At 41.8% G+C, this 27,138-nt stretch overlaps 2 protein-coding genes across 6 annotated transcripts in view; one reads left to right on the top strand and one right to left on the bottom strand.

Annotated features, from left to right (window-relative positions):
• The window catches only part of ogal (O-GlcNAcase like), a 37,231-nt gene extending 33,918 nt beyond the window's left edge, over nt 1-3,313 (top strand). For all 4 annotated transcript variants that reach the window (XM_061880905.1, XM_061880907.1, XM_061880906.1 and 1 more), the window contains 3 exons: nt 2,635-2,755; nt 2,839-2,968; nt 3,040-3,313. In XM_061880905.1, coding sequence (XP_061736889.1) covers nt 2,635-2,755; nt 2,839-2,968; nt 3,040-3,176 — 388 coding nt within the window. In that variant the 3' untranslated portion in view covers nt 3,177-3,313. The remainder of the gene's footprint in view (nt 1-2,634; nt 2,756-2,838; nt 2,969-3,039) is intronic.
• Nucleotides 3,314-3,360: 47 nt separating this feature from the next.
• On the bottom strand, nt 3,361-26,525 carry LOC133538952 (soluble calcium-activated nucleotidase 1-like). 2 transcript variants are annotated; one of them, XM_061880908.1, is made up of 6 exons: nt 26,361-26,525; nt 22,653-22,718; nt 10,611-11,195; nt 8,030-8,170; nt 4,025-4,228; nt 3,361-3,944 (listed from the first exon to the last, which is right to left on the bottom strand). In XM_061880908.1, the coding sequence occupies exons 3-6, from the start codon at nt 11,101-11,103 to the stop codon at nt 3,574-3,576; spliced, it is 1,209 nt and encodes a 402-aa protein (XP_061736892.1). In that variant the 5' UTR covers nt 11,104-11,195; nt 22,653-22,718; nt 26,361-26,525; the 3' UTR covers nt 3,361-3,573. The 2 variants fall into 2 exon arrangements, with proteins under 2 accessions (XP_061736892.1, XP_061736893.1); XM_061880909.1 differs by lacking the exon at nt 22,653-22,718 and having other exon boundaries at nt 26,361-26,500.
• Nucleotides 26,526-27,138: the final 613 nt, after the last annotated feature.

Genomic DNA, 27,138 nt, shown 5'->3' with positions numbered 1-27,138 from the left:
GCGGTTCCATGATCGACTTTGTAGTTGTGTCATCGGATTTGCGGCCTCATGTTTTGGACACTCGGGTGAAGAGAGGGGCGGAGCTTTCTACCGATCACCACCTGGTGGTGAGTTGGCTGCGATGGTGGGGGAGGATGCCGGACAGACCTGGCAGGCCCAAGCGCATTGTGAGGGTCTGCTGGGAACGTCTGGCAGAGTCTCCTGTCAGAGAGAGTTTCAATTCACACCTCCGGGAGAACTTTGAACACGTCACGAGGGAGGTGCGGGACATTGAGTCCGAGTGGACCATGTTCCGAACCTCTATTGTCGAGGCGGCTGATTGGAGCTGTGGCCGCAAGGTAGTTGGTGCCTGTCGTGGCGGTAATCCCAGAACCCGTTGGTGGACACCAGCAGTGAGGGATGCCGTCAAGCTGAAGAAGGAGTCCTACCGGGTTCTTTTGGCTCATAGGACTCCGGAGGCAGTGGACGGGTACCGACGGGCCAAGCGGTGTGCAGCTTTAGCGGTCGCGGAGGCAAAAACTCGGACATGGGAAGAGTTCGGGGAAGCCATGGAAAACGACTTCCGGACGGCTTCGAAGCGATTCTGGACCACCATACGGCGCCTCAGGAAGGGGAAGCAGTGCACTGTCAACACCATGTATGGTGCGGATGGTGTTCTGCTGACTTCGACTGCGGATGTTGTGGATCGGTGGAGGGAATACTTCGAAGACCTCCTCAATCCCACCAACACGTCTTTCTTTGAGGAAGCGGTGCCTGGGGAATCTGTAGTGGACTCTCCTATTTCTGGGGCTGAGGTCGCTGAGGTAGTTAAAAAGCTCCTCGGCGGCAAGGCCCCGGGGGTGGATGAGATCCGCCCGGAGTTCCTTAAGGCTCTGGATGCTGTGGGGCTGTCTTGGTTGACAAGACTCTGCAGCATCGCGTGGACATCGGGGGCGGTACCTCTGGATTGGCAGACCGGGGTGGTGGTTCCTCTCTTTAAGAAGGGGGACCGGAGGGTGTGTTCCAACTATCGTGGGATCACACTCCTCAGCCTTCCCGGTAAGGTTTATTCAGGTGTACTGGAGAGGAGGCTTCGCCGGATAGTCGAACCTCGGATTCAGGAGGAACAGTGTGGTTTTCGTCCTGGTCGTGGAACTGTGGACCAGCTCTATACTCTCGGCAGGGTTCTTGAGGGTGCATGGGAGTTTGCCCAACCAGTCTACATGTGCTTTGTGGACTTGGAGAAGGCATTCGACCGTGTCCCTCGGGAAGTCCTGTGGGGAGTGCTCAGAGAGTATGGGGTATCGGAATGTCTTATTGTGGCAGTCCGCTCCCTGTATGATCAGTGTCAGAGCTTGGTCCGCATTGCTGGCAGTAAGTCGGACACGTTTCCAGTGAAGGTTGGACTCCGCCAAGGCTGTCCTTTGTCACCGATTATGTTCATAACTTTTATGGACAGAATTTCTAGGCGCAGTCAAGGCGTTGAGGGGTTCCGGTTTGGTGGCCACGGGATTAGGTCTCTGCTTTTTGCAGATGATGTAGTCCTGATGGCTTCATCTGGCCGGGATCTTCAGCTCTCACTGGATCGGTTCGCAGCCGAGTGTGAAGCGACCGGAATGAGAATCAGCACCTCCAAGTCCGAGTCCATGGTTCTCGCCCGGAAAAGGGTGGAGTGCCATCTCCGGGTTGGGGAGGAGACCCTGCCCCAAGTGGAGGAGTTCAAGTACCTAGGAGTCTTGTTCACGAGTGGGGGAAGAGTGGATCGTGAGATCGACAGGCGGATCGGTGCGGCGTCTTCAGTAATGCGGACGTTGTATCGATCCGTTGTGGTGAAGAAGGAGCAGAGCCGGAAGGCAAAGCTCTCAATTTACCGGTCGATCTACGTTCCCATCCTCACCTATGGTCATGAGCTTTGGGTCATGACCGAAAGGATAAGATCACGGGTACAAGCGGCCGAAATGAGTTTCCTCCGCCGGGTGGCGGGGCTCTCCCTTAGAGATAGGGTGAGAAGCTCTGCCATCCGGGAGGAGCTCAACGTAAAGCCGCTGCTCCTCCACATCGAGAGGAGCCAGATGAGGTGGTTCGGGCATCTGGTCAGGATGCCACCCGAACGCCTCCCTAGGGATGTGTTTAGGGCACGTCCAGCTGGTAGGAGGCCACGGGGAAGACCCAGGACACGTTGGAAAGACTATGTCTCCCGGCTGGCCTGGGAACGCCTCGGGATCCCCCGGGAAGAGCTAGACGAAGTGGCTGGGGAGAGGGAAGTCTGGGCTTCCCTGCTTAGGCTGCTGCCCCCGCGACCCGACCTCGGATAAGCGGAAGATGATGGATGGATGGATGGACATTTAAAATAATGAAAACATAAAATAGCCAATGTTCCTGACACAACCCCGACCTGAATGTTATTTTTACACTTCATTTTACCAGCCCAGCATTAAGAAGTAATAACAAGTCAGGCAATAAGTCAAGAAATTTGAAATTATTTTCTTATCAGTGATGGAGCAGGAAGGGGACCGGGATATATATATATTTACTACCTGTCACTCACTGACATCTTGCATGCAATGCTTCACACAAAACGGGGCCCTTGACGTAGTGATGGAATGTGTGATCACATCCACCCACTCTATGACGACATTGTCTCATCCACTCCAGGCTGTCCACTGGGGACATTTCCCCAACTCCTCAGTGTGCTCTTGTCCTGGAGGATGAGCTGGGCGTGTGTGGCTACATGCTGGCACTCACTGACACCAAAGCAGCTACAGCCAACATCCAGGTGACATTTTAAAGTCACAACAAATATGTCAAATGTTGGAGAGAAAATACAGATGTTGGTGTTTTACCTCCACTCACCACCAGGGGGACATGAATCATTCTGCCTTTGAGGACTTCCCCTCGCTGGTCACAGGACAAGTGCTGCCAAGGGTCAGCGACCCATCGCCCGCAAAGCGTATGATTGAACAGCTGTTGTCCGCCGTCAAGAGCTGCGGTACGTCCGTCAACAAAAGTATTGGGACGCACAGAAAGGGGGGAGAAAATGACAACTTTGACACTTTTCAGGCTCCAGAGGCGTGTTCTGTGAGCTGAGACACAGCGAGCGCAGGATGCTTGACTTCTACGCCAAACTGGGTTCCTTTAACCCCATCAAGATGGCCGGTTTGCCTCAAGATGTCATCGCCATGGGAACAAGTCTATAAACTCACTCAAAATGACCTCCATTTCCTTTTGAAATAACAAAAAGTGTAAATTTACAACAATCATCACCTGCAATTTACTTCTTAATGACTTACAAAAAAACATTTTTAGATGGTCAATAAAGACATTAATAAATTAATGTTTTATTGATATATTTGCTGATGGGCAGGAAGAAACTGACATTCATCATGGGGGATTAATTTATTCAGTTATAAATATATTATCTATCTTTAGATAAGTTAGTATTGTACAGCTTGGGAATACTCGTCAGTATAAATATAAGTTAATACAAAATAAAAAACATTTTGATTAAAAAAAGACTATTTTCATAGTTTTTCTCTACAGACTGGAAGTTGCTAAGTAATATCTTCATGATTAATTATTACAGTACAGTGTTTGTCAGATAAACTCCAGTCCTTCATACTTCACATCTCCGATCTTGGTCTCCGGCATCAGCACGCGGCCGTCGAGCGTGAACGCCATCATGTAGGAGGCGATGGTGCCGCCGTCTTCTTCTGACTTGAGGGCCAAAATAATCTGGTCGTCCGTGTGGGGAACAAATTTAAAGGAGGAAAACCCGCGTGTGGGGTTCAAAGGGCCGATGTGTCGCGCGGTGATGTCGCTGAAGTCCGCCCTGCTGGACAGCAGGAGGTTGGTCGCACGCTGCTCGTCCGCCGTCTCCTCGTAGCGCTGGTGACTGGCACGGCGAGGCAGGAAAAACCACCGCTGGAGACGCTCGCTCCACGCCGCTGATTCATGGATCAAATATCCTGCAGGAGAACACGCACTTGTTTCTTTATTTCAGGAAGAGATTCAAATCTAAAAAGGATGGAGGGGGAATGGGACTAACCTGGTGGATTGATGCCCGCGGCGTTCCGCAGGGCGTCGTAGTGTGGCACCCAGTTTTCGTGCTCGATGTCGCCATGGTAACCCACAACCTTCACCCACTCTGGGTGGTTATTGACGACCTCTCCAGTAGTTGTGGTCCACTCCTTTCCAAGACCGCCAACATACAGACACTCGTCTTTCACTGCCAGCCACTCTGCTTTAAAGCCTACACACACACAGATTATCATTTGGAATGGGGACCACGTTTTTGATCATGGCTTGTGGGGACCACCCTCTCTAAAGGTTGTGGAGGCATAAAAAAAAAAAGAGGTAAAATGGCCACTGGCCATTTAGCTCATAAACATCTTTAAAGGCCTACTGAAATGAGATTTTCTTATTTAAACGGGGATAGCAGGTCCATTCTATGTGTCATTCTTGATCATTTCGCGATATTGCCATATTTTTGCTGAAAGGATTTAGTAGAGAACATCCACGATAAAGTTTGCCACTTTTGGTACTTCCTGAAAAAGCCTCTTTTTACTGGAAGTCGCAGACGATAACGTCACATGTTGATGGCTCCTCACATATTCACATTGATTTTAATGGGAGCCTCCAACAAAACAGTTATTTGGACCGAGAAAACGACAATTTCCCCATTAATTTGAGCGAGGATGAAAGATTCGTGTTTGAGGATATTGATAGCGACGGACTAGGGGAAAAAAAAAAAAGAGTTAAAAAAACAAAACATTGGGACATATTCCAATGTTTTAAAACGCATTTACTAGGATAATTCTGGGAAATCCCTTATTTCAAATATTGTGTTGCTAGTGTTTTAGTGAGTTAGATAGTACCTGATAGTCGGAGGTGTGTGTCCATGGGTGTCTTGACGCGCAGTGTCTCAGGGCAGTCGGCGGCAGCTATGGACGGCACAAGCTCAGCTTTTTCCGGTAAAAACTGACTTTTTAACCACAATTTTCTCACCGAAACCTGCTGGTTGACATTATGTCTGGATTCATGTTCGCTTGACCGCGCTCTGAATCATAGTAAAGTTTCACCTCCAGGAATTTTAAACAAGGAATCACCGTGTTTGTGTGGCTAAAGGCTAAACCTTCCCAACTCCATCTTTCTACTCTGACTCGTCCATTATTAATTGAACAAATTGCAAAAGATTCAGCAACACAGATCTCCAAAATATTGTTTAATTATGCCGTTAAAGCAGACGACATTTAGCTGTGTGTGTGTGTAGCGCTCACACTTCCTAAAATTCCGTGACGTATTGCGTACACGTCATCATTACACGACGTTTTCAAGACGAAACTCCCAGGAAATTTAAAATTGCAATTTAGTAAACTAAAAAGGCCGTATTGGCATGTGTTGCAATGTTAATATTTCATCATTGATATATAAACTATCAGACTGCGTGGTGGGTAGTAGTGGCTTTCAGTAGGCCTTTAATTCTCTTGATTGATGAAGTAATGTGCTGATCATTCTTACTGGGGACCCGGGGAAGAAAGAGTTAATATGGTTCATGGGGGCCCAAATTTAAATATTTTTGCATAATTCACACAAATTCGTATGTGACTACTGAGAACAATTAAAAAAAAAAAAAGTGACATGATCCTCAGAACACAGCACTACAGTTGTCCTCTTATAGGAAGTTTCACCACTTAAATCTTAAAGCAAATCCTGCATCTTCTGTGACATTACTGAAAACTGCTATTTAGTAGTAATGTCTGCAACTCCAAGGATGGAACATTCTGAATGTGAATCATACTTTTAGGTAATCATGCTGTATGAAAGGAACACTAAAACAGATTTTGTTTTTGGAAAAATATATTAGTTTTAACTACGGATGGATACTGTAGATTCCGAATGTAGCCTTAGCTTGACGCTCCTCTACTTTATCCTGCTCCGTTTGCTGCGGCAACAACAAACAAAACTCTCCAGACGTTCCTCTTCGTTTGTATGGTTTACTTGTGAACTTAAAGGCCTACTGAAACCCACACTACCCACCATGCAGTCTGATAGTTTATATATCAATGATGAAATATTAACATTGTAACACATGCCGATACGGCCTTTTTAGTTTACTAAATTACAATTTCAAATTTCCCAGGAGTTTTTTCTTGAAAACATTGCATAATGATGACGTGTATGCTTGACGTCACAGGCTGTTAAGAAATATTAACACTGCGCACACACACAGCTAAATGTCGTCTGCTTTAACAGCATAATTACACAGTATTTTGGACTCCGTTGCTGAATCTTTTGCAATTTGTTCAATTAATATTGGAGAAGTCACAGAAGAAAGATGGAGTTGTGAAGCTTTAGCCTTTAGCCACACAAACACACGGTGATTCTTTGTTTAAAATTCACGGAGGTGAAACTTCACTATGGATCCTGACTGAATGTCAACCAGCAGGTTTCAGTGAGAAAATTGTGGTAAAAAGTCGCTTCTTACTTGTGCCACCCATAGCTGCCGTCGACTTCCCTGAGACACTGGTGTCAACACACCCGTGGACGCACACCTCCGACTATCAGGTACTGTTAAACTCACTAAAACACTGGCAACACAATACAAAGATAAGGGATTTCCCAGAATTATTCTAGTAAATGTCTCTAAAAACATCTGAATTCGTCCCAATGCAATCGCGTTTATTTATTTATTTATTTTCCTAGTCCGTCGCTATCAATATCCTCAAACACGAATCTTTCATCCTCGCTCTAATTAATGGGGAAATTGTTGTTTTCTCGGTCCGAATAGCTCCTTTTGTTGGAGGCTCCCATTAAAAACAATGTGAATATGTGGGGAGCCATCAATATGTGACGTCATCGTCTGCGACTTCCGGTAGAGGCAGGGCTTTTCTCTTAGCAAGCAAAAGTTGCGAACTTTATCGTGGATGTTCTCTACTAAATCCTTTCAGCAAAAATATGGCAATATCGCGAAATGATCAAGTATGACACAGAGAATGGACCTGCTATCCCCGTTTAAATAAGAACATCTCATTTCAGTAGGCCTTTAATAATTCAAAAACGTAAAACAATCACCATGTAGGAACAAATGAATGACAAAATAAAGATAGTTTTTTACAGTAAAAGTTAGAAAAAGTAAGAGTGGGAAAAAGTATGAGTGAGGTAAAAAAAACTGTGAGGCTCAATTCCACCACACCTGACTGCCATTACCCATAACACCATGCTTCCAAAAAACACCTTACCACACAGATCCTTCTGCCATATATGCAATTAAAATAGTCATCAAATTATTTTGACAAATGTAAAAATTACAAATAAAGTGAGCTTCATATAATTACTCTAAGCATTCAATATATAAATGTTCTTATCATGCAAATAAAGTAAATAGTCCCATTTTGGCTGAGTAAACATAATGCACCTACCATTAAATTTCAATGAACTTAAACAGTATTTAGGCTCCTACAGATAGCATACACAATCACAGTACTATTAATGCCAGGATAACAAACCTTTCACTTTTCAAGGAAATAAATGTTCTCTTTACCAATATTTGGAACACGTAAACAAAATAACCCAAATTTCCCTGTGTTGGATCAGTAAATTATTATTAAATTATAAAATATCTTATCTTAAACCACAAAAATAAAATACAAACAGACAACCACCTTCATTATGGGGACCAGGTGGAAGTGATACACAGACGAAGTATGAGCAGAGCAGCGAGTGCAGTACCAGCTACAGTCCGATGAGGGAGCTGCTGTGCCAATGTCTTACACTCAAACTAACCAGTAAATGTTTTATGGGCCTAAGCTTAAAAATCACTTGGGCATCTTCAGAATGTATCTGACTAGTATTTAAAAAGGTTTCCCTTAGGTCAGGGGTCTCAAACTCAAGTCACCAGGGGGCCACTGGATGCAGAGTCTGGGTGAGGCTGGGCCGCGAGAAAATATTTCTTAAAAAAACATTTGTGAGGCAGAAAGTAAAAAGTGTGCAAGTTTTAATGCTGGCAGTTGTGTCACACATGTGTGTTGACGAGGTCAAGTGAGACACTGACCTTTAGAAACAGAGCCGTCCCCGTCAGGAAGTATGACCCAGGGCACTGCCTGCCTGCCCTCAATCCTGTACACCACACCTGTGCGGTCATCCACACTGTACAGCTGACCATTGAAGGCCACCAGCTCAGACAGTTCCATGCCTGGGGGGGGAGACGCTCGGTCAGACACAGAGGACACACACAATATGCACACACACACACTCTCACAACACACAAACAATATGCATGCACACACAGATACACACACACACACACACTCTCACAACACAGAGACAATATTCACACACACACACAGACAATATGCAGAAACACTCACAACACAGACTCTCACAACACACACACACACTCTCACAACACACAAACAATATGCACAAACACAACAAACATACTCTCACAACACAAAGACAATATGCACACACTCTCACAACACACAAACAATATGCAGAGACACACACAAACACTCTCACAACACAGACACACACACACATTCACAACATACAGACAACATGCACACAAACACTCAACACAGACAATATGCACACACACACCAGACACAGACACTCTCACAACACAGACAATATGCATACACACACACACTCTCACAACACACAGACACAAACAAAACACACTCTCACAATACACAAACAATATGCACACACACACACACTCTCACAACACACAGACACAAACAAACACACTCTCACAATACACAGACAATATGCGAACACACACTCTCACAACACACAAACAATATGCAAACACACACTCTCACAACACAGACAATACGCACACACACACACACACACACAACACAGACAATACGCACACACACACACACACACTCACAACACAGACAATACGCACACACACACACACACACTCACAACACAGACAATACGCGCACACACACACACTATCACAACACAGACAATACACACACACACACACACACTATCACAACACAGACAATACGCACACACACACTCTCACAACACACACTCTCTCACAACACAGACAATATGCACACACACACCCTCACCAGACACACACTCTCACAACACAGACAATATGCACACACACACACTCTCACAACACACAGACACAAACAAAACACACTCTCACAATGCACAAACAATATGCACACACACACACTCTCACAACACACAGACACAACACACTCAACACAGACAATATGCACACACACACTCTCACAACACACAGACACAAACAAACACACTCTCACAATACACAGACAATATGCAAACACACACTCTCACAACACACAAACAATATGAAAACACACACTCTCACAACACACAAACAATATGCAAACACACACTCTCACAACACAGATAATACGCACACACACACTCACAACACAGACAATACGCACACACACACACACACACACTCACAACACAGCCAATACGCACACACACAGACTATCACAACACAGACAATACGCACACACACTCTCACAACACAGCCAATAAACACACACTCTCTCACAACACAGACAATATGCACGCACACACACACACACTCTCACAACACAGACAATATGCACACACACACTCTCACAACACAGACACAAACAAAACACACTCTCACAATACACAGACAATATGCAAACACACTCTCACAACACACAAACAATATGCAAACACACACTCACAACACACAAACAATATGCAAACACACACTCTCACAACACAGACAATACGCACACACACACTCACAACACAGACAATACGCACACACACACACACACACTCACAACACAGACAATACGCACACACACTATCACAACACAGACAATACGCACACACACACTCTCACAACACACAGCCAATACACACACACTCTCTCACAACACAGACAATATGCACACACACACCCTCACCAGACACAGACACTCTCACAACACAGACAATATGCACACACACTCTCACAACACAGACAATATGCACACGCACACACACTCTCAACACAGACAATATGCACACACACACACTCTCACAACACACAGACACAAACAAACACTCACAATACACAGACAATATGCAAACACACACTCTCACAACACACAAACAATATGCAAACACACACTCTCACAACACACAAACAATATGCAAACACACACTCTCACAACACAGACAATACGCACACACACACACACTATCACAACAGAGACAATACGCACACACATACTCTCACAACACACAGCCAATAAACACACACTCTCTCTCAAAACAGACAATATGCACACACACACACACCCTCACCAGACACAGACACTCTCACAACACAGACAATATGCACACACACACACACTCTCACAACACGCAGACACAAACAAAACACACTCACAATACACAAACAATATGCACACACACACACTCTCACAACACAGACAATAATCACACGCACACACACACACACTCACAACACACAGACACAACACACTCTCAACACAGACAATATGCACACACACACACTCTCACAAGACACAGACACAAACAAACACACTCTCACAATACACAGACAATATGCACACACACTCTCACAACACACACATTACCTCGTCCTTTCTCAGCCAGGTGAGTCTCCAGTGTGATCACATGATCTTCCCACTCCACTTCCAGCCTGTCAGCGGCGTGTGAGACGGTCACATGACCTCGTTTCATGTAGCTGAACCAGGTCTGGTCTTTGGTGCTGCGTGAGGCCGTGTCCAGGTCCGCGATGACCCCGATGCAGTACCTGACGCCGTCCTTGGTCTTGACAGGCCGACTCAGAGGGTAGGTGTCATTGTAAGTTTTGAGCCTCCTGTGGCGGCGGCGGGCGTGTGCGTCCACGTTTCCCAGCACGTCGTTGCGATGCAGCTGCAGAGCGTCCACAGGTGCGTCTGCGCCCCCCACAGTCCAGTGCAGGTACAACATGAGCGCCAAGGCCAGCAGGGAGACCGCGGCGATCGGCCGCCATTTGGGGTGGAAGCGTAGGTCCAAGATGGCGGCTTGCTTCATAGAGGTGAAGGCCAACAGGAGGCCGCGCACGGCGATGGCTAAAGTGGTCATGGAGGTATGGGCCTCATCCTCCTGCTCAGCCTGGGATTGGGACTAGGACTGGGACTGGGACTGCCTGCTGCTCAACACCACATGTCCAGCATCTTAGAAGAAGACAACAACATGGTAGGAAACACAATCTGATCTTTGTCTACTGACATCAGTGATTAAATATACCACCTGTTACTTACCCATCTCTATAATGATTATTTACCTATCAAATTATTACTTACCCATCTCTATAATGATTATTTACCTATCAAATTATTACTTACCCATCTCTATAATGATTATTTACCTATCAAATTATTACATACCCATCTCTAAAATGATTATTTACCTATCAAATTATTATTTACTCATCTCTCAAATTATTATTTACCTATCAAATTATTGTTTACCCATCTCTAATTATTATTTACCTATCAAATTATTGTTTACCAATCCCTCTGATTATTGTTTACTCATCTCTCTAATGACTATTTACCTATCAAATTATTATTTATCTATCAAATTGTTGTTTACCCATCACTCTCATGATTATTTACCTATCAAATGATTGTTTACCAATCCCTCTGATTATTTACCTATCAAATTATTGTTTACGCATCTCTCAAATGATTATTGACCTATGAAATCATTATTTACCCATCCCTCTAATGATTATTTACCTATCAAATTATTATTTACCCATCTCTCTAGTGATTATTTACTTATATAATTATTATTTACTCATCTCTCAAATGATTAATGTGTTTTGTGTTTATATTTTTGGGGTGTTTGGAATGGATTAATAGGCCTTACATCTTATGGGAAAAATAATTTTGGTTTTTGTACGATTTTGTTTCCGTCAAAACCTTTGGAAGGGATTACTGATGAAAACCAGAGTACCAGTAATTCAAATGCCAATTAAATACAATAATTGATGTGACCACAAAGAGGCCAAACAAGTACCTAAACAGTACATATAGTAATATGGTGCCGGTTGACAGTAATACCGTATTTCCTTGAACAGCTGCCAGGCATGTAATATGCACCTGCCTTGAATTACTGCCGGGTCAAACTCGCTCCCCAAATTTATTGCGCATGCTTACTTTTACCGCCGGGTCAAATTCGTGACATCACGAGTTGCGCTTCCCCTGTCATCTTTTTCAAAATGGTGGAGGAGGTCTTTTTTGCATTTACTATGTGTAAACCAGGGGTCTTGTTCCACAGCCATACAGATCACACTGATGGTTGTGATATAAAACAAGTTTAACACTCATACTAATATGCGCCACACTCTGTGAACCCACACCAAACAAGAATGACAAACACATTTTGGGAGAACATCGGCTCTGTAACACATTATAAACGCAACATAATACTTCCCCAGAATGCCATGCATCTATGACACTTGGCTATATTATACACCCCGCTAGCACCAAACCCCGCCTCCCCTCACCCCTCTCCGTGCGTTGGTTGAGGTGGGCGGGGTTGGGGGCGCGTGTATAATATAGCCAAGAGTCATGGACGCATGGCATTTTGGGTAATTCTAATGTTGCGTTTATAATGTGTTACAGAGCCGATGTTCTCCAGAAATGAGTTTGGTGTGGGTTCACAGAGTGTGGCGCATATTAGTAAGAGTGTTGAAGTTGTTTATATCGCAACCATCAGTGTAAAAGGTATGGCTGTTGACCAAGTATGCGAAATGCATGCATCTGGCCTGCACGCAGATATCATTGTGGGCGCAATGAGATGTTGTAGAGCAGTGGTCCCTAACCACCGGGCCGCGGCCGCAGAAAAATTATTATTAATTTTTTTTTTAATCACACTCAATTTTTACTGCATGCCATTGGTAAGCGCAGGAGTGAGAAGAGGTTTTAAATTAATTAGCGCCCCGGCGGCTATACAAGGAAATATGGTATGCTTAAAACTAAGGCTGCACGATACTGTACATATCAGACAGATTATATTGGGCTGATAAAATAAATTATGTCACACCGATAAAAAAAAACTGCTTTAATGAGGCAAGTTTACCTGTACTATACTTTAGAGGATTTTGAGTTTGAGTTTATTTCGAACATGCATGCATACGGCATAGCTTGGTTGGTAGAGTGGCCATGCCAGCAACTTGAGGGTTCCAGGTTCGATCCCCCCTTCTGCCGTCGTAGTCACTGCCTTTGTGTCCTTGGGCAAGACACTTTACCCACCTGCTCCCAGTGCCACCCACACTGGTTTAAATGTAACTTAGACATTGGGTTTCACTATGTAAAAGCGCTTTGAGTCACTAGAAAAAAGCTCTACATAAATATAATTAACCTTGAAGGTAGAAAAGCGCTATACAAATACAACCCATTTATTATTTATAATTCACTTCACAACATGATACATCACAATTTCAGTTTCTCTATTCAACATGTTCGAAAAGGAGTAGGAAGAAGCAGAGCTTATTTAATCCTACACCTTTTCCTTTACATAACAGTTGCTAAAACTTTTGTTCAATTCCTGTTCAATTTATTCACAATATACTGCATAATTAATCACAATAAAAATAAATAAATAAATAAATACAAATTGGTGAAGTAAGCTATATATTTCATGAGTTGAGATAAGAAAGATTATTTTGAGAATAAAAGAATGGATGGATGAATACATTCAGAATGTTTATCATGGTTCTTCTTCTTTGTACTTTGTACTTTGTAAACACTTTAAGTTTGAAGACTTTCTTGAAGTGGATCATATTAGTACATTGTTTGACTGTTTTGCTTAATCCATTCCATAATTTATTTCCACATTTAGATACTGTATACTGAAGGTCTTAAGTGTTGTGCGTGCGTACAAATGTTTTAAATTACATTTTTCTCAAAGATTAGATGAGGTGGCGACTTGTCCAGCCTTCTGCCCGATTGTAGCTGAGATAGGCACCAAAGGGAATAAGCAGTAGAAAATGGATGGATTATATTTCTCCACTTTTTTTGAGAAGAATTGTGTATATACTTGGGTAGCAGGTTATAGTTTGCTTTGTGTATAATTTTAGCTGTTTGCAAATTCACTATGTCGTGGAATTTCAGTATCTTTGATTCAATAAATAAAGGATATCCAACATCATGCAGGGTTTCCCACACATTCATTTATTTGTGGCGGCCCGCCAAGAAAGAATCACGGCCGCCACAAATAAAATAAAAAAATGATTAAAAAAATTTAAAAATATTTTTTTTTCTTTCTTTTTCGGCTTTTTGACTCGCTCGACCGCTCATAAAAGCAATGGGACTCTGTCTGTGAATGGAGCTTGTAGTTACACATTATATAAATACGTAAATATTATATAAATATGTACATAAAGTGTTGTAATTATATTCCAACTACGCATTCTTCTTGGTCATCGCCGCCGCAGCCCCAACCCCCCAACAATCCGCACGGCCGCCCGACCTCACCACCACAAATAGATGCCTGACCTGTGGAAAACACTGTTATGTATTATTTTAACTAATCTTTTTTGTAACACGGTTAATGAATGACATGTACTTTTGTAGTTATTTCCCCATATTTCACTCAGATATGGTAACATTAGTGATCAGTAGTTTTTTAACAAATCAAGCACTCCTTCCTGTGTAAATTTCCCTTTTGCTCACTGACTTTTCAATTGGTATTTGCAGCAAACATTTTAACAACATTCCACGAGTAGGACAAAAAAAAAAATTGAGCTTCAACACATCAAACCTTATCAGCCACAAGAAACACCAGTATCAATACGACAGTATTTTGACAGTCTGGGAGGATGCCTGCACTGCTTCCATGGCTTAATGGAAATAACAGAAGAAATTACCCAATGTAATACTGTAATATTGTACATGGTCATTTGGATTTGTTATATGTTGTATATATTATATAAAAATATAATATAATATCAGAAAATATTTTATACTGTATATTTAATATGCAAATATTATATATTTTATATTGCTACTATGGTACTTTTTTTGTCTACTTTTATACCTGCATTATCCTTTCCATCCTTTATAACTGAGCTACTGTGTGGAACAATTTCCCTTGTGGATCAATAGTTTGTCTAAGTCAAAGCATTGTCTAAAGCAGTGGTCCCCAACCTTTTTGTATCCGCGGACCGGTCAACGCTTAATAATTTGTCCCGCGGCCAGGGGAGTGTCCTCTTTTTAAATTTTCTTCTTTGTCATGAAAAAGGGACGTTTTTGTCATGAAAAATGGATTTTTTTGTGGTTGGTGCACTATTTGTAAGTGTATATTGTGTTTTTTATGTTGATCTAATAAAAAATAAAAAGTTTTTATTTTATTTATAAAAAATTCTTCTGCGGCCTGGTACCAATCGGGCCACGGCCCGGTGGTTGGGGACCACTGGTCTAAAGCATTTGACACAATATTTTATTAAAAAATAAGAACAGTATGACATCCGAGAGTTGGTCTTAAACCTTAAATAAATGACATTTGTAAAGTTACAAAATAGTCAAAGTTTGTATTATTTGCGGACGTTACAACTGCGTGTTGTTCAGGAGAAAACACACAGAAGCTAACACAAATAACAGAAGAAATTAACAAATTAAAAAGATGGTTTGACAAAAACAGAATCTTTGAATCTCAGTAAAACTAAAATAATGCTATTTGGTAACAGTAGAAGAGACAGTCAAACACAAATACAAATAGACGGAATAGAAATTGAAAGAGTAAATAAAACCATATTTCTTGGTATAATGATTGAAAAAATATACAACATAAAGTAGCAAAAAAACCCACCAAAAATTAATAAAGCAAAACATGTTCTCGACCAAAAATCACTCTATATTCTCTACTGTTCGCTAATGTTACCATATATGAGTCATTGTGTAGAAATATGGGGAAATAACTATAAGCCCCGTTTCCAAATGAGTTGGATGTAAATATAAACGGAATACAATGATTTGCAAATCCTTTTCAACCCATATTCAATTGAATGCACTATAAAGACAAGATATTTGATGTTTAAACTCAAAAACTTTTTTTTTTTTGCAAATAATAATTAACTTAGAATTTCATAGCTGCAACACGTGCCAACGTAGTTGGGAAAGGGCATGTTCACCACTGTGTTACGTCACCTTTTCTTTTAACAACACTCAATAACGTTTGGGAACTGAGGAAACTAAGTGTTGAAGCTTTGAAAGTGGAATACTTTCCCATTCTTGTTTTATGTACAGCTTCAATTGTTCAACACTCCGGGCCCTCTGCTGTCGTATTTTCCGCTTCATAATGCGCCACACATTTTCGATGGGAGACATGCATCAGTCCATCTTAGATGAGCTCGGGCCCAGCGAAGCCGGCGGCGTTCCTGTGTGTTGTTGATAAATGGCTTTCACTTTGCATAGTAGAGCTTTAACTTGCACGTACAGATGTAGCGACCAACTGTGGTTACTGACACTGGTCAGTACATGGTACCAGACCCCCCCGGCCTCTTTGACGGCCACGTCTGGCCCATGTACTTGAAACACAAGAAAATAATGGAGGACACAGATGTTGACGTGTTGCAATTAGATGGAACCAAGTCAAGGGAGCAACTGTTCAACTTATGTGTTCCTGAGCCCATGTGGTGATATCCTTTACACACTGATGTCGGTTTTTGATGCAGTACTGCCTGAGGGATCAAAGGTCCTTAATATGATCGCTTACGTGCAGTGATTTCTCCAGATTCTCTGAACCTTTTGATGATTTTACGGACCGTAGATGGTAAAATCCCTAAATTCCTTGCAATAGCTTGTTGAGAAATGTTGTTCTAAAACTGTTTGACAATTTGTTTACAAATTGGTGACCCTCGCCCCATCCTTGTTTGTGAATTACTTAGCAGTTCATGGAAGCTGTTTTTATACCCAATCATGGCACCCACCTGTTCTCAATTAGCCTGCACACCTGTGGGATGTTCAAAATAAGTGTTTGATGAGCATTACTCAACTTTATCAGTATTTATTGCCACCCTTCCCAACTTCTTTGACACATGTTGCTGGCATCAAATTCTAAAGTTAATGATTATGTGTAACAAAAAAAAAAGTTTATCAGTTTTAACATCAAATGTGTTGTCTTTGTAGCATATTCAACTGAATAATGTATTCAACTGAATATGGGTTGAAAATGATTTGCTAATCATTGTATTCCGTTTATATTTACATCTAACACAATTTCCCAGTTTGCATGTTTCCCCGTGACTGCGTGGGTTCCCTCCGGGCACTCCGGCTTCCTCCCACTTCCAAAGACATGCACCTGGGGATAGGTTGATTGGCAACACTAAATTGGCCCTAGTGTGTGAATGTGAGTGTGAATGTTGTCTGTCTATCTGTGTTGGCCCTGCGATGGGGTGGCGACTTGTCCAGGGTGTACCCTGCCTTCCGCCCGATTGTAGCTGAGATAGGCGCCAGCGCCCCCCGCGACCCCGAAAGGGAATAAGCGGTAGAAAATGGATGGATGGAATTTCCCAACTCATATGGAAACGGGGTTTGTACAAAAGTACATTTCATTAACTGTGATACAAAAAAGATCAGTTCGAATAATACATAATGTTGGATATAGAGAACATTCAAACCCTGTATTTATTGAATCAAAAATTCCAAGACATTTATTTACAAACAGCTAAAATATGCACAAAGCAAACTAACCTACTACTACCCAAGAATGTACATTTCTTATCAACAAAAGAGCAGACATGTAACCTTAGAGGAAAATGGAATTTAGAACATTTGTATGCTTGTACGACACTTAAGACCTTCAGTATATCAGTATGTGGAATTAAATTGTGGAATGGATTAAGCAAAGGAATCAAACAATGTACTACAATGATCCACTTCAAGAAACTCCTTAAACTTAAAAGTCTTTACAAAGGACAGTATGGTAAACATTCTGAATTCATTGACAATCTTGAAATACAACTTACTTCAATAATGATTTATTTTTCAATATTATTACTTATGGAGTATACTGTGAATAAATTGAGAACAGGATGTGAACAAAAGTGTCAGCAATTTACATATGTAAAGGAAAAGGGGTAGGGTTAAATAAGCCCTGCTTCTTCCTACTCCTTTTCAAACATGTTGAATAAAGAAACTGGAAATGTTTATGCACGCATGTTGTACGCATGCATGTTCCAAATAAACAAACTCAAAGAAGCTGCCAAATAGCCAGCCTTAAAGAAAGGTGCTGCTCAAACTACAGTAACATCCAACTTAAAGAACAAACAGATATAGATGTTTTAAGTTTTGAGAAGCAGGAAAGTATCTGTATCGTTTTTTTTGTTTGTTTCTTTAAGTTGTGCGTCCTATGTTGGTGAAAGTATCACTGCAAACTTCCAAACTCTGCCTTCCCATTTGAGCAGAAGGTGTCCGAAATGCAGCCAAGGGGCCTTTTACAGCCCCCAAATGTTTTATTGACCCACAGCAGACAGTAAAAATACTACAAAAAACAGCAACAATGCAAAAAAAAGAGTAAAAAAAAAAGTTTAAATGTTACTAATGATACCATTAACACTGATAATATGCTTTGTCATCTACAACACAAAGCTATTATACAACAGTCATTGTTTTCCATTACATTCATTTATTTGTGGCGGGCCACCACTAATTCATTTTGCACTAACAGTTCGGTTCCTGTTATTTATTTGCGACAAAGGAGGTGAAGATTAGTCCCTACTCTGTATGGAGTCTATATTCACACTTTAGTCAGCTGCACCAGTGAGCCATTGACACAAAATAAATGGGCCCAGAGTAGTAAAACGACACATGGATAAATGATTGCAGTCCGTTCATCTTCATGGCCGTTTACAAAGACTGATCACAACTGCATTACATATCATTGTGTTACGTGCAGTGATTTCTCCAGATTCTCTTAACCTATTGATGATATTACGGATCGTAGATGGTGAAATCCCTAAATTCCTTGCAATAGCTCGTTTTGAGAAATGTTTGCTCACGCATTTGTTCACAAAGTGGTGACCCCCCCCCCCCACCTTGTTTGTGAATGACTCATCATTTCATGGAAGCTGCTTTTATAGCCAATCATGGCACTCACCTGTTCCCAATTAGCCTGTTCACCTGTCGGATGTCCCAAATAACTGTTTTAATGAGCATTCCTCAACTTTCTCAAGTCTTTTTTGCCACGTGTGCCAGCTCTTTTGAAACATGTTGCAGGCATTTATTTCCAAATGAGCTAATCCTCGCAAAAAAATAAAGTTTCCCAGTTCGTATGATAAGTATCTTGTCTTTGCAGTCCATTCAATTAAATATAAGTTGCAAAGCTGTCGTTAACTTACTTTTCTGCGTGTATGTTATTGTTGCAAAACCCTACCCAGCAACATGAAGATGAAGAAAGAAGGCCCTTGTTGTTGTTGTCACTAATGTAAGCAGGACTCATATTGCTGGCCACCACACACCAAACAAAGCCTTCAGTATGAAGCCTTCTATTGTTCTTGGGTCTCCAGCTGCATCAGTCAAAGATCAGGGTGCCTACATCCCAGTAAATAACAAACAAATTCCTCCAAATTTCTGTTTTGAAACACTTCCACCAAATTTCTTGTGAACAAACAGATGGCTGTTACAACGAGACCAGTCCCACAACAAGAGTAGGACTTGGAAACTAAAAGGGGTTTTATGTCTTTTCAGTTTGGAGTTTTCCTGTAAATTATATGAAAAATATTTAGGAAGTAAGATAAGCATTTTTTACGAGTGTGTTTCTTTGTCATTTTCTGACTTACTGTGTGCGCTTTTAGGGGGAACTGCATTGTGGGGGGCATTTGGAACACAATCCCAATGTGAGACAAGAACAATGTTTTTCTCTTTTTTTATGCATTCTAATGTGTAATACAAAACTCAAAACCAGTGAAGTTGGCACGTTGTGTAAATGGTGAATAAAAACAGAATACAATGATTTGCAAATCCTTTTCGACTTATATTCAATTGAATAGACTGCAAAGAGAAGATACTTAACGTTGGAACTAGGGCTGGGCGATATGTCGATATACTCGATATATCGCAGGTTTGTCTCTGTGCGATATGGAAAATGACTATATCGTGATATTGGAGTATACGTTCTCACGCAGTTGCTTTTAGCTGCTGGCATTACACTACAGGCTCTTCTCACTCTTTCATGTGTCTCCTTCTCACAATGACTTAAACAAGCGCACCTTCTTACATACGTCACAAACTGTACGTATACGCTCTCGCGGAGCAGAGAGGTGGCAGCATGGGTAACATTAGCTGTGGTGCGAGTGGTAATACCAGAGAAAGAATGTGCGAATCTGGTAACAAAATGAAGGAATAATTAATTCCCAAGAAAAACAGTAGGGTGTCCATCGTCTGGCGGTGGTTTGGCTTCAAGTGGGAATATGTCGAAGAGACAACTTTAATTTGTCAAGTGTGGGGCAAAAGCGTTGCTACAAAAAGTAGCATTACTGCTAATATGTAGCATCATTTGAAAAGTCACCTGCTAGAGAATGAAGAGTGCTTACTCCGCATGGCAACATCTCCATTCGGTGCCACACCAACAAAATGGCGAGGCAACCATTTACAGATCAACACCGTATGAAAAAAATAGTCCACAACAGAAGGAGATAACGTAAGCAGGAACCTACCACATAGTGAAGAACATACACTATTTGATTTCCTATTGTGCAGCTCATTTTTATTTGATAGTTATTGAAATATCTTGTGTGACATCATGCAAAAAAGTGCACTTTATGTTTTAAACTATTGTAGTGGTGTTCTGTACAAAAAGTGCACTTTAATTTAGTGTTGTTTTGATATGTCATCTTAGTGACATCATGCACAAAAGTGCACTCATAGCTTGTTTTAAAATGTGCCTGACAATCCTGCACTTTCTGTTTTGGAAATGACATAAATGTTTGTGCCACTGCTTAATAACTGTTTAATAAAAACACTTTTGGTCAATTGACTTAGTTGTGATTTCCCTCTCTGCATGAAAGTTTAAAATTAGCATATATTAATGCAGTATGAACAAGAATGTTTTAATGTAGACACATAGAATCATCATACTAGTCATACCAAAGACTATAAAAATGGGACCCATTACCTTCCTGCTTGGCACGCAGCATCAAGGGTTGGAATTGGGGAAAAATCACCAAAATTATTCCCGAGCGTGGCCACCGCTGCTGCTGACTGCTCCCCTCTCCTCCCAGAGGGTGGAACAAAAGGACGGGTCAAATGCATGGGGTAATTTCACCACACCTAGTGGTACTTTAACCCTTACTTTTTAACTTTAATACTGCTGTGATTATATGCATCAAGTGTTCATTCAAGGCTAAGGCAAAATACAGAGATATATATAGTGTATTGTGATGTGGCCTAAAAATATCGACATCTTAAAAAAAGGCCATATCGCCCAGCCCTAGTTGGAAATGAGAAACTTTATTTTTTGCAAATATCAGCTAATTTGGAACATGTTTCAAAAAATCCGGCACAAGCGGTAAAAAAGACAGAAAGTTGAGGAATACTAATCAAACACTTATTTGGAACATCCCACAGGGGAACAGGCTAATTAGGAACAGGTTTGGTATAAAAGCAGCTTCCATGAAACGCTCAGTCATTTACAAACAAGGGTGGGGCGAGGATCACAATTGCGTGAGCAAATTGTCGAACAGTTTAAGAACAACATTCCAGTTTAAGCACAATATTTCTCAACACTTTAAGGAATTCACCATCTACAGTCCATAATATCATCAAAATGTTAAGAGAATCTGGCGAAATCACTGCACGTACCTGGCAACCTCTGTCAGGGAGAAATGGGGGGGACTACAGAATTTTGACCGTGATTGTAGTACCATTTCTGGCCACATTGTTACATATGGCTCCATCCATCCAGTTTCTACCACTCCTTTAATAAATATGACCTAATATTGTTTATTTGCATGGTAAGGTATCAATGTAGATATATACTAATTAAACCACTCCTCTATACGTCATCAGCCTGATTTCTATGAACTACCTTAACTGTCAAATATGGTGGAAACACAAACCACACATCTCTACTTTAAGTTCTTGGAACCTCTACTTCCTGGCACTAAAGTTTTCAAGTTTAAGTTCATGAAATGTTGGTGGGAAAAGGCCTCATATAATATCAAAACAATAATAAAAAGTGTAATAATGTTCAGTGGCCTAGTGGTTAGAGTGTCCGCCCTGTGATCAGTAGGTTGGGAGTTCAAACCTCAGCTGAGTCATACCAAAGACTATAAAAAAATGGGACCCATTGCCTCCCTGCTTGGCACTCAGCATCAAGGGTTGGAAGTGGGGGTTAAATCACCATAAATGATTCCCGGGTGCGGCACCGCTGCTGCCCACTGCTCCCCTCACTTCCCAGAGGATGAACAAGGGGATGGGTCAAATGCAGAGGACAAATTTCACCACACCTAGTGTGTGTGTGACAATCATTGGTACTTTAACTTTAACTTTAAAAAGGCAGCAACAGTTAATTTTGGTTTCTTTTTCTGCTATGTTGACAACCGCTTGTGTTGACAGCCAGAGAGTTGAGATAAACAGGTTTCACTCTATATGCTAAGCTATTCTGTTAAAACAACATCTTACCTTAGTGCGAGGGTCAGCAATCCTGCGGCTCTTTAGCGCCACCCTAGTGGCTCCCTGGACCTCTTTCTGAGATGTGAGAAAAGGAATAAAAGATGAAGAATATATATTTTTTGTAGAGATACACACATGACACAAACCTTCCTAATTGCTAGAAATCCCACTGTTTATGTTATACATGCTTCACTGTTGAGTATTTGGCAAGCACCGTTTTGTCCTACTCATTTCAGCGATCCTTGAACTCCTCGTAGATTGTTTACATGTACAAATTTCTTTGATGCTGCCACAGAAAGACGTGTTTTATGTCACGCCTTTGTCTCATTTTCTACACCAAACATTTTATGCTGTGCATGAATGCACAAAAGTGTGCTTTTTTGATGTTATTGATTTGCTGGAGTGCTAATCAGGCATATTTTGTCAATCCATGATTGCAAACTAATCAATGCTAACATGCTATTTAGGCTAGCTGTATGTACATATTGCACCATTATGCCTCATTGTTTGATATATTTGAGCTCAATTAATTTCCTAATGGAAATTACTGCCTTTTAATGGCCAAAGGTATAGATGTGTGTGTCCAAGTTAAAGGAAACGGCAGGCTTTCTTCTTCTAATGGATTTATTACAATCTTTGGCAAGCTAGGTAATGTTTGCTGTGGTCTGGAACAAAATGGCACACAAACAACTATTAGAAATGCAGCCAATATTACGTACAGATAATGTGTCATGAGACATCCATCCATTTTCTACCGCTTATTCCCTTTTGGGGTCGCGGGGGGCGCTGGCGCCTATCTCAGCTACAATCGGGCGGAAGGCGGGGTACACCCTGGGTACACCATGCAAATATAAATTAAATACACAGAGGAGTTAAGTAAAGGAAATTAAATGAGCTCAAAAATACCTCCAAACGAGGCATAATGATGCAATATGTACATGCAGCTAGCCTAAATAGCATGTTAGCATCGATTAGCTTGATTATGCCTGATTAGCACTCCAACAAGTCAATAACATCAACATCCTCACCTCTGTGCATTCACGCACCGCATAAAACTTTCGGTGGACAAAATGAGACAAAGAAGGAGTGAAAGATTTTACATGTAAACAAACTGTTGCGTCGCAGTCCACACTATGGTGAGTTCAAGAACCGCAGAAATTAGAAGAAAAAAACGATGTTCACTAAATACTCTCATCCGTGAAGCACACAGTCATGGTCAAAAGTTTACATACACTTGTAAATAACTTAATGTCATGGCTGTCTTGAGTTTCCAATAATTTCTATAACTCCTTTTTTTGTGATAGAGTGATTGGAGCACATACTTGTTGGTCACAAAAAACTTTCCTGAAGTTTGGTTCTTTTATGAATTTATTATGGGTCTACTGAACATGTGAGCAAATTTGCTGGATCAAAAGTATACATACAGCAATGTTAATATTTGGTTACATGTCCCTTGGTAAGTTTCACTGCAATAAGGCGCTTTTGGTAGCCATCCACAAGCTTCTGGTTGAATTTTTGACCACTCCTCTTCACAAAATGGGTGCAGTTCTGCTAAATTTGTTGGTTTTCTGACATGGACTTGTTTCTTCAGCATTGTCCACACGTTTAAGTCAGGACTTTGGGAAGGCCATTCTAAAACCTTAATTGTAGCCTGATTTAGCCATCCATTTACCACTTTTGAAGTGTGTTTCGGGTCATTGTCCAACTGCGACCAAGACCCAAACTCCGGACTGATGATAAGTTGTCCTGAAGAATTCAGAGGTAATCCTCCTTTTTTTATTGTCCCATTTACTCTATGTAAAGCACCAGTTCCATTGGCAGCAAAACAGGCCCAGAGCATAATACTACCACCACCATGCTTGGCAGTAGGTTTGGTGTTCCTGGGATTAAAGGCCTCACCTTTTCTCCTCCAAACATATTGCTGGTTATTGTGGCCAAACAGCTCAATTTTTGTTTCATCTGACCACAGAACTTTCCTCCAGAAGGTCTTATTTTTGTCCATGTGATGCTATATGAAACTATTGTGCCGTTTGGCCACAATACCCAGCAATGGGTATGGTGTGGAAAGAACCACCTCCAGCTCAATGTGACAATGACCAAGGAGCTGGTTGTGGACCTGGGAAGGAGGAGGAGTACTCTGGCGACCCCTGTTTCCATCAGGGGGGTCGATGTGGATATGGTTGAGGATTATAAATACCTCAGAGTACACATCGACAACAAGCTGAATGGGTCAAAACACGCTCAGGCCCTCTACAAGAAGGGACAGAGCCGCCTAAACTTCCTCAGGAGGCTACGATCCTCCAACGTCTGTACAAAGATGTTGACGTTGTTCTACGGGTCGGTGGTGGCGAGCGCTTTCTTGTACGCCGTGGCCCGCTGGGGCAGTGGGCTGAGAATGAGGGACGCAAAAAGAATGGACAAGTTGGTAGAGAAGGCCAGTAACGTGGTGGGAGTGGAGCTGGACTCTGGCGGTGGCGTCAGAGAGGAGAAATCTAGCAAAACTCCTAGCCATTATGGACAACACCTCCCACCCACTACACTCGGACCTCGCGGAGAGAATGAGCAAGTTCAGTGGAAGGCTCAGACTCCCAAAATGCAACACGGAACCACACAGGAGGTCCGTCATACCGACAGCCATCAGACTGTATAATGCATATGTTCCTTCTTGGCTGCACTTAAATGTAGAATATATGTAGAATAGATTAATATTATTCACATATTATATACATATAATATATGTCATATATTCCATCCATCCATTTTCTACCGCTTATTCCCTTTTGGGGTCGCGGGGGGCGCTGGCGCCTATCTCAGCTACAATCGGGCGGAAGGCAGGGTACACCCTGGACAAGTCGCCACCTCATCGCAGGGCCAACACAGATGGACAGACAACATTCACACTCACATTCACACACTAGGGACCATTTAGTGTTGCCAATCAACCTATCCCCAGGTGCATGTCTTTGGAAGTGGGAGGAAGCCGGAGTACCCGGAGGGAACCCACGCATTCACGGGAGGACATACAAACTCCACACAGAAAGATCCCGAGCCTGGATTTGAACCCAGGACTGCAGGACCTTCGTATTGTGAGGCAGACGCACTAACCCCTCTGCCACTGTGAAGCCCATGTCATATATTATTTATTATTATTATTGTTTATTGTGAGCGAACTGTGGTGCTGAATTTCCCTCAGATATCAATAAAGTACTTTCTATTCTAATACCACAGTGAAGCATACACAAAAACATAACAAACAGTGGGCTTTCTAACAATTAGGAAGGTTTGTGTCATGTTTGTCCATAAACAAAAAACATAGTAAAATAAAAATACACATTTTCCCCCCATGTGTCCATTTTCAATCCTTTTTTTTTTAATGCTCCGGGGAGCCAATAGGGCGGCGCTAAAGAGTCGCGGGTTGCTGACCCCCGACTATGACGTTTATAGTAGAAACAAATACAATAAGGGTACATCTTATTTACACTTGACAACTTCAACATGCGTCCATCTACGACATGTAATATTTGTGACATTTATGAAACACAAACAAGAGCGTCAGCGTCTGAAGAGTCGCTCGGTGTTGAGAAATGTCGCCATAGAGCTAACGTGAGTCACAAACTTTGACGTTTACAGGGGTCAAATTTCCCCGGAGATATTTGTGTTTTTCCACCTACGCCTTCTTAAAAAATAGGAAGTCGTTAAAAACATCCGCTTACATACCTGTCGAAGATGGCCGTCACAGTGTTGGTCGGAGAGTTAAAGATACTTTTTGACGTTAGCGGCTTCCACTGCAGTCTCGAATAGAGCTGGTCGTTGTGACGTCATCCGAGCAAACACAACCACTTCCTGGTAAAATAGGGAAGTGGGCGGTACTAACTACATATAGCGATACTTAGAATTATGGAAGAATTCCTGGACAATATTCATGACAAATGTGCGCTTTGTTTTTAACATGTGCTAATTGAATTTACGCAGTATGAAAAAACAAATTGAAACGGTATTTTATCTTTGCAACCTCATTATACTATTGGCTAGGTTTTATATATAGATGGATAGAACTTTATTAATTCCTTCAGGAGAGCTCCTTCAGGAAAATTAAAATTCCAGCAGCAGTGTAGAGTTGAGGTCGATTTAAAAAGTAAAAAGTAAATAATGGGGGTATAAATGGAAACAAATTTAAAATATTACAATAAGAATACAAATAAAAAGCAACAATGGGAATAAAAATATGACAGTAAAATAAGAATATAACAAGACAAACTAGGCAGTAGTGACCATTGTGGAGAGGCACGCTGCCCTGCCCAAGATGGCGGCAAGGAGGCAGATGATGCGGTGGAGCGGAGCAATGCCTGCATAATCTAAATCAGGTGCGTGGCACACACACCTGCACACAATTAACTCATCTCCTCCTGCTGTATCAAAGGAGAGAAGGAGGAGAGATCAGGGAAGGAGTTTGAGTGTCTGCAGCAGATGGAGTGCGTGAAGAGCAAGAGCGACA

The sequence above is a fragment of the Nerophis ophidion genome, linkage group LG20 (assembly GCF_033978795.1).
Source record: "Nerophis ophidion isolate RoL-2023_Sa linkage group LG20, RoL_Noph_v1.0, whole genome shotgun sequence".
NCBI lineage: Eukaryota > Metazoa > Chordata > Actinopteri > Syngnathiformes > Syngnathidae > Nerophis > Nerophis ophidion.
This window is presented reverse-complemented; position numbering and strand designations above follow the sequence as displayed.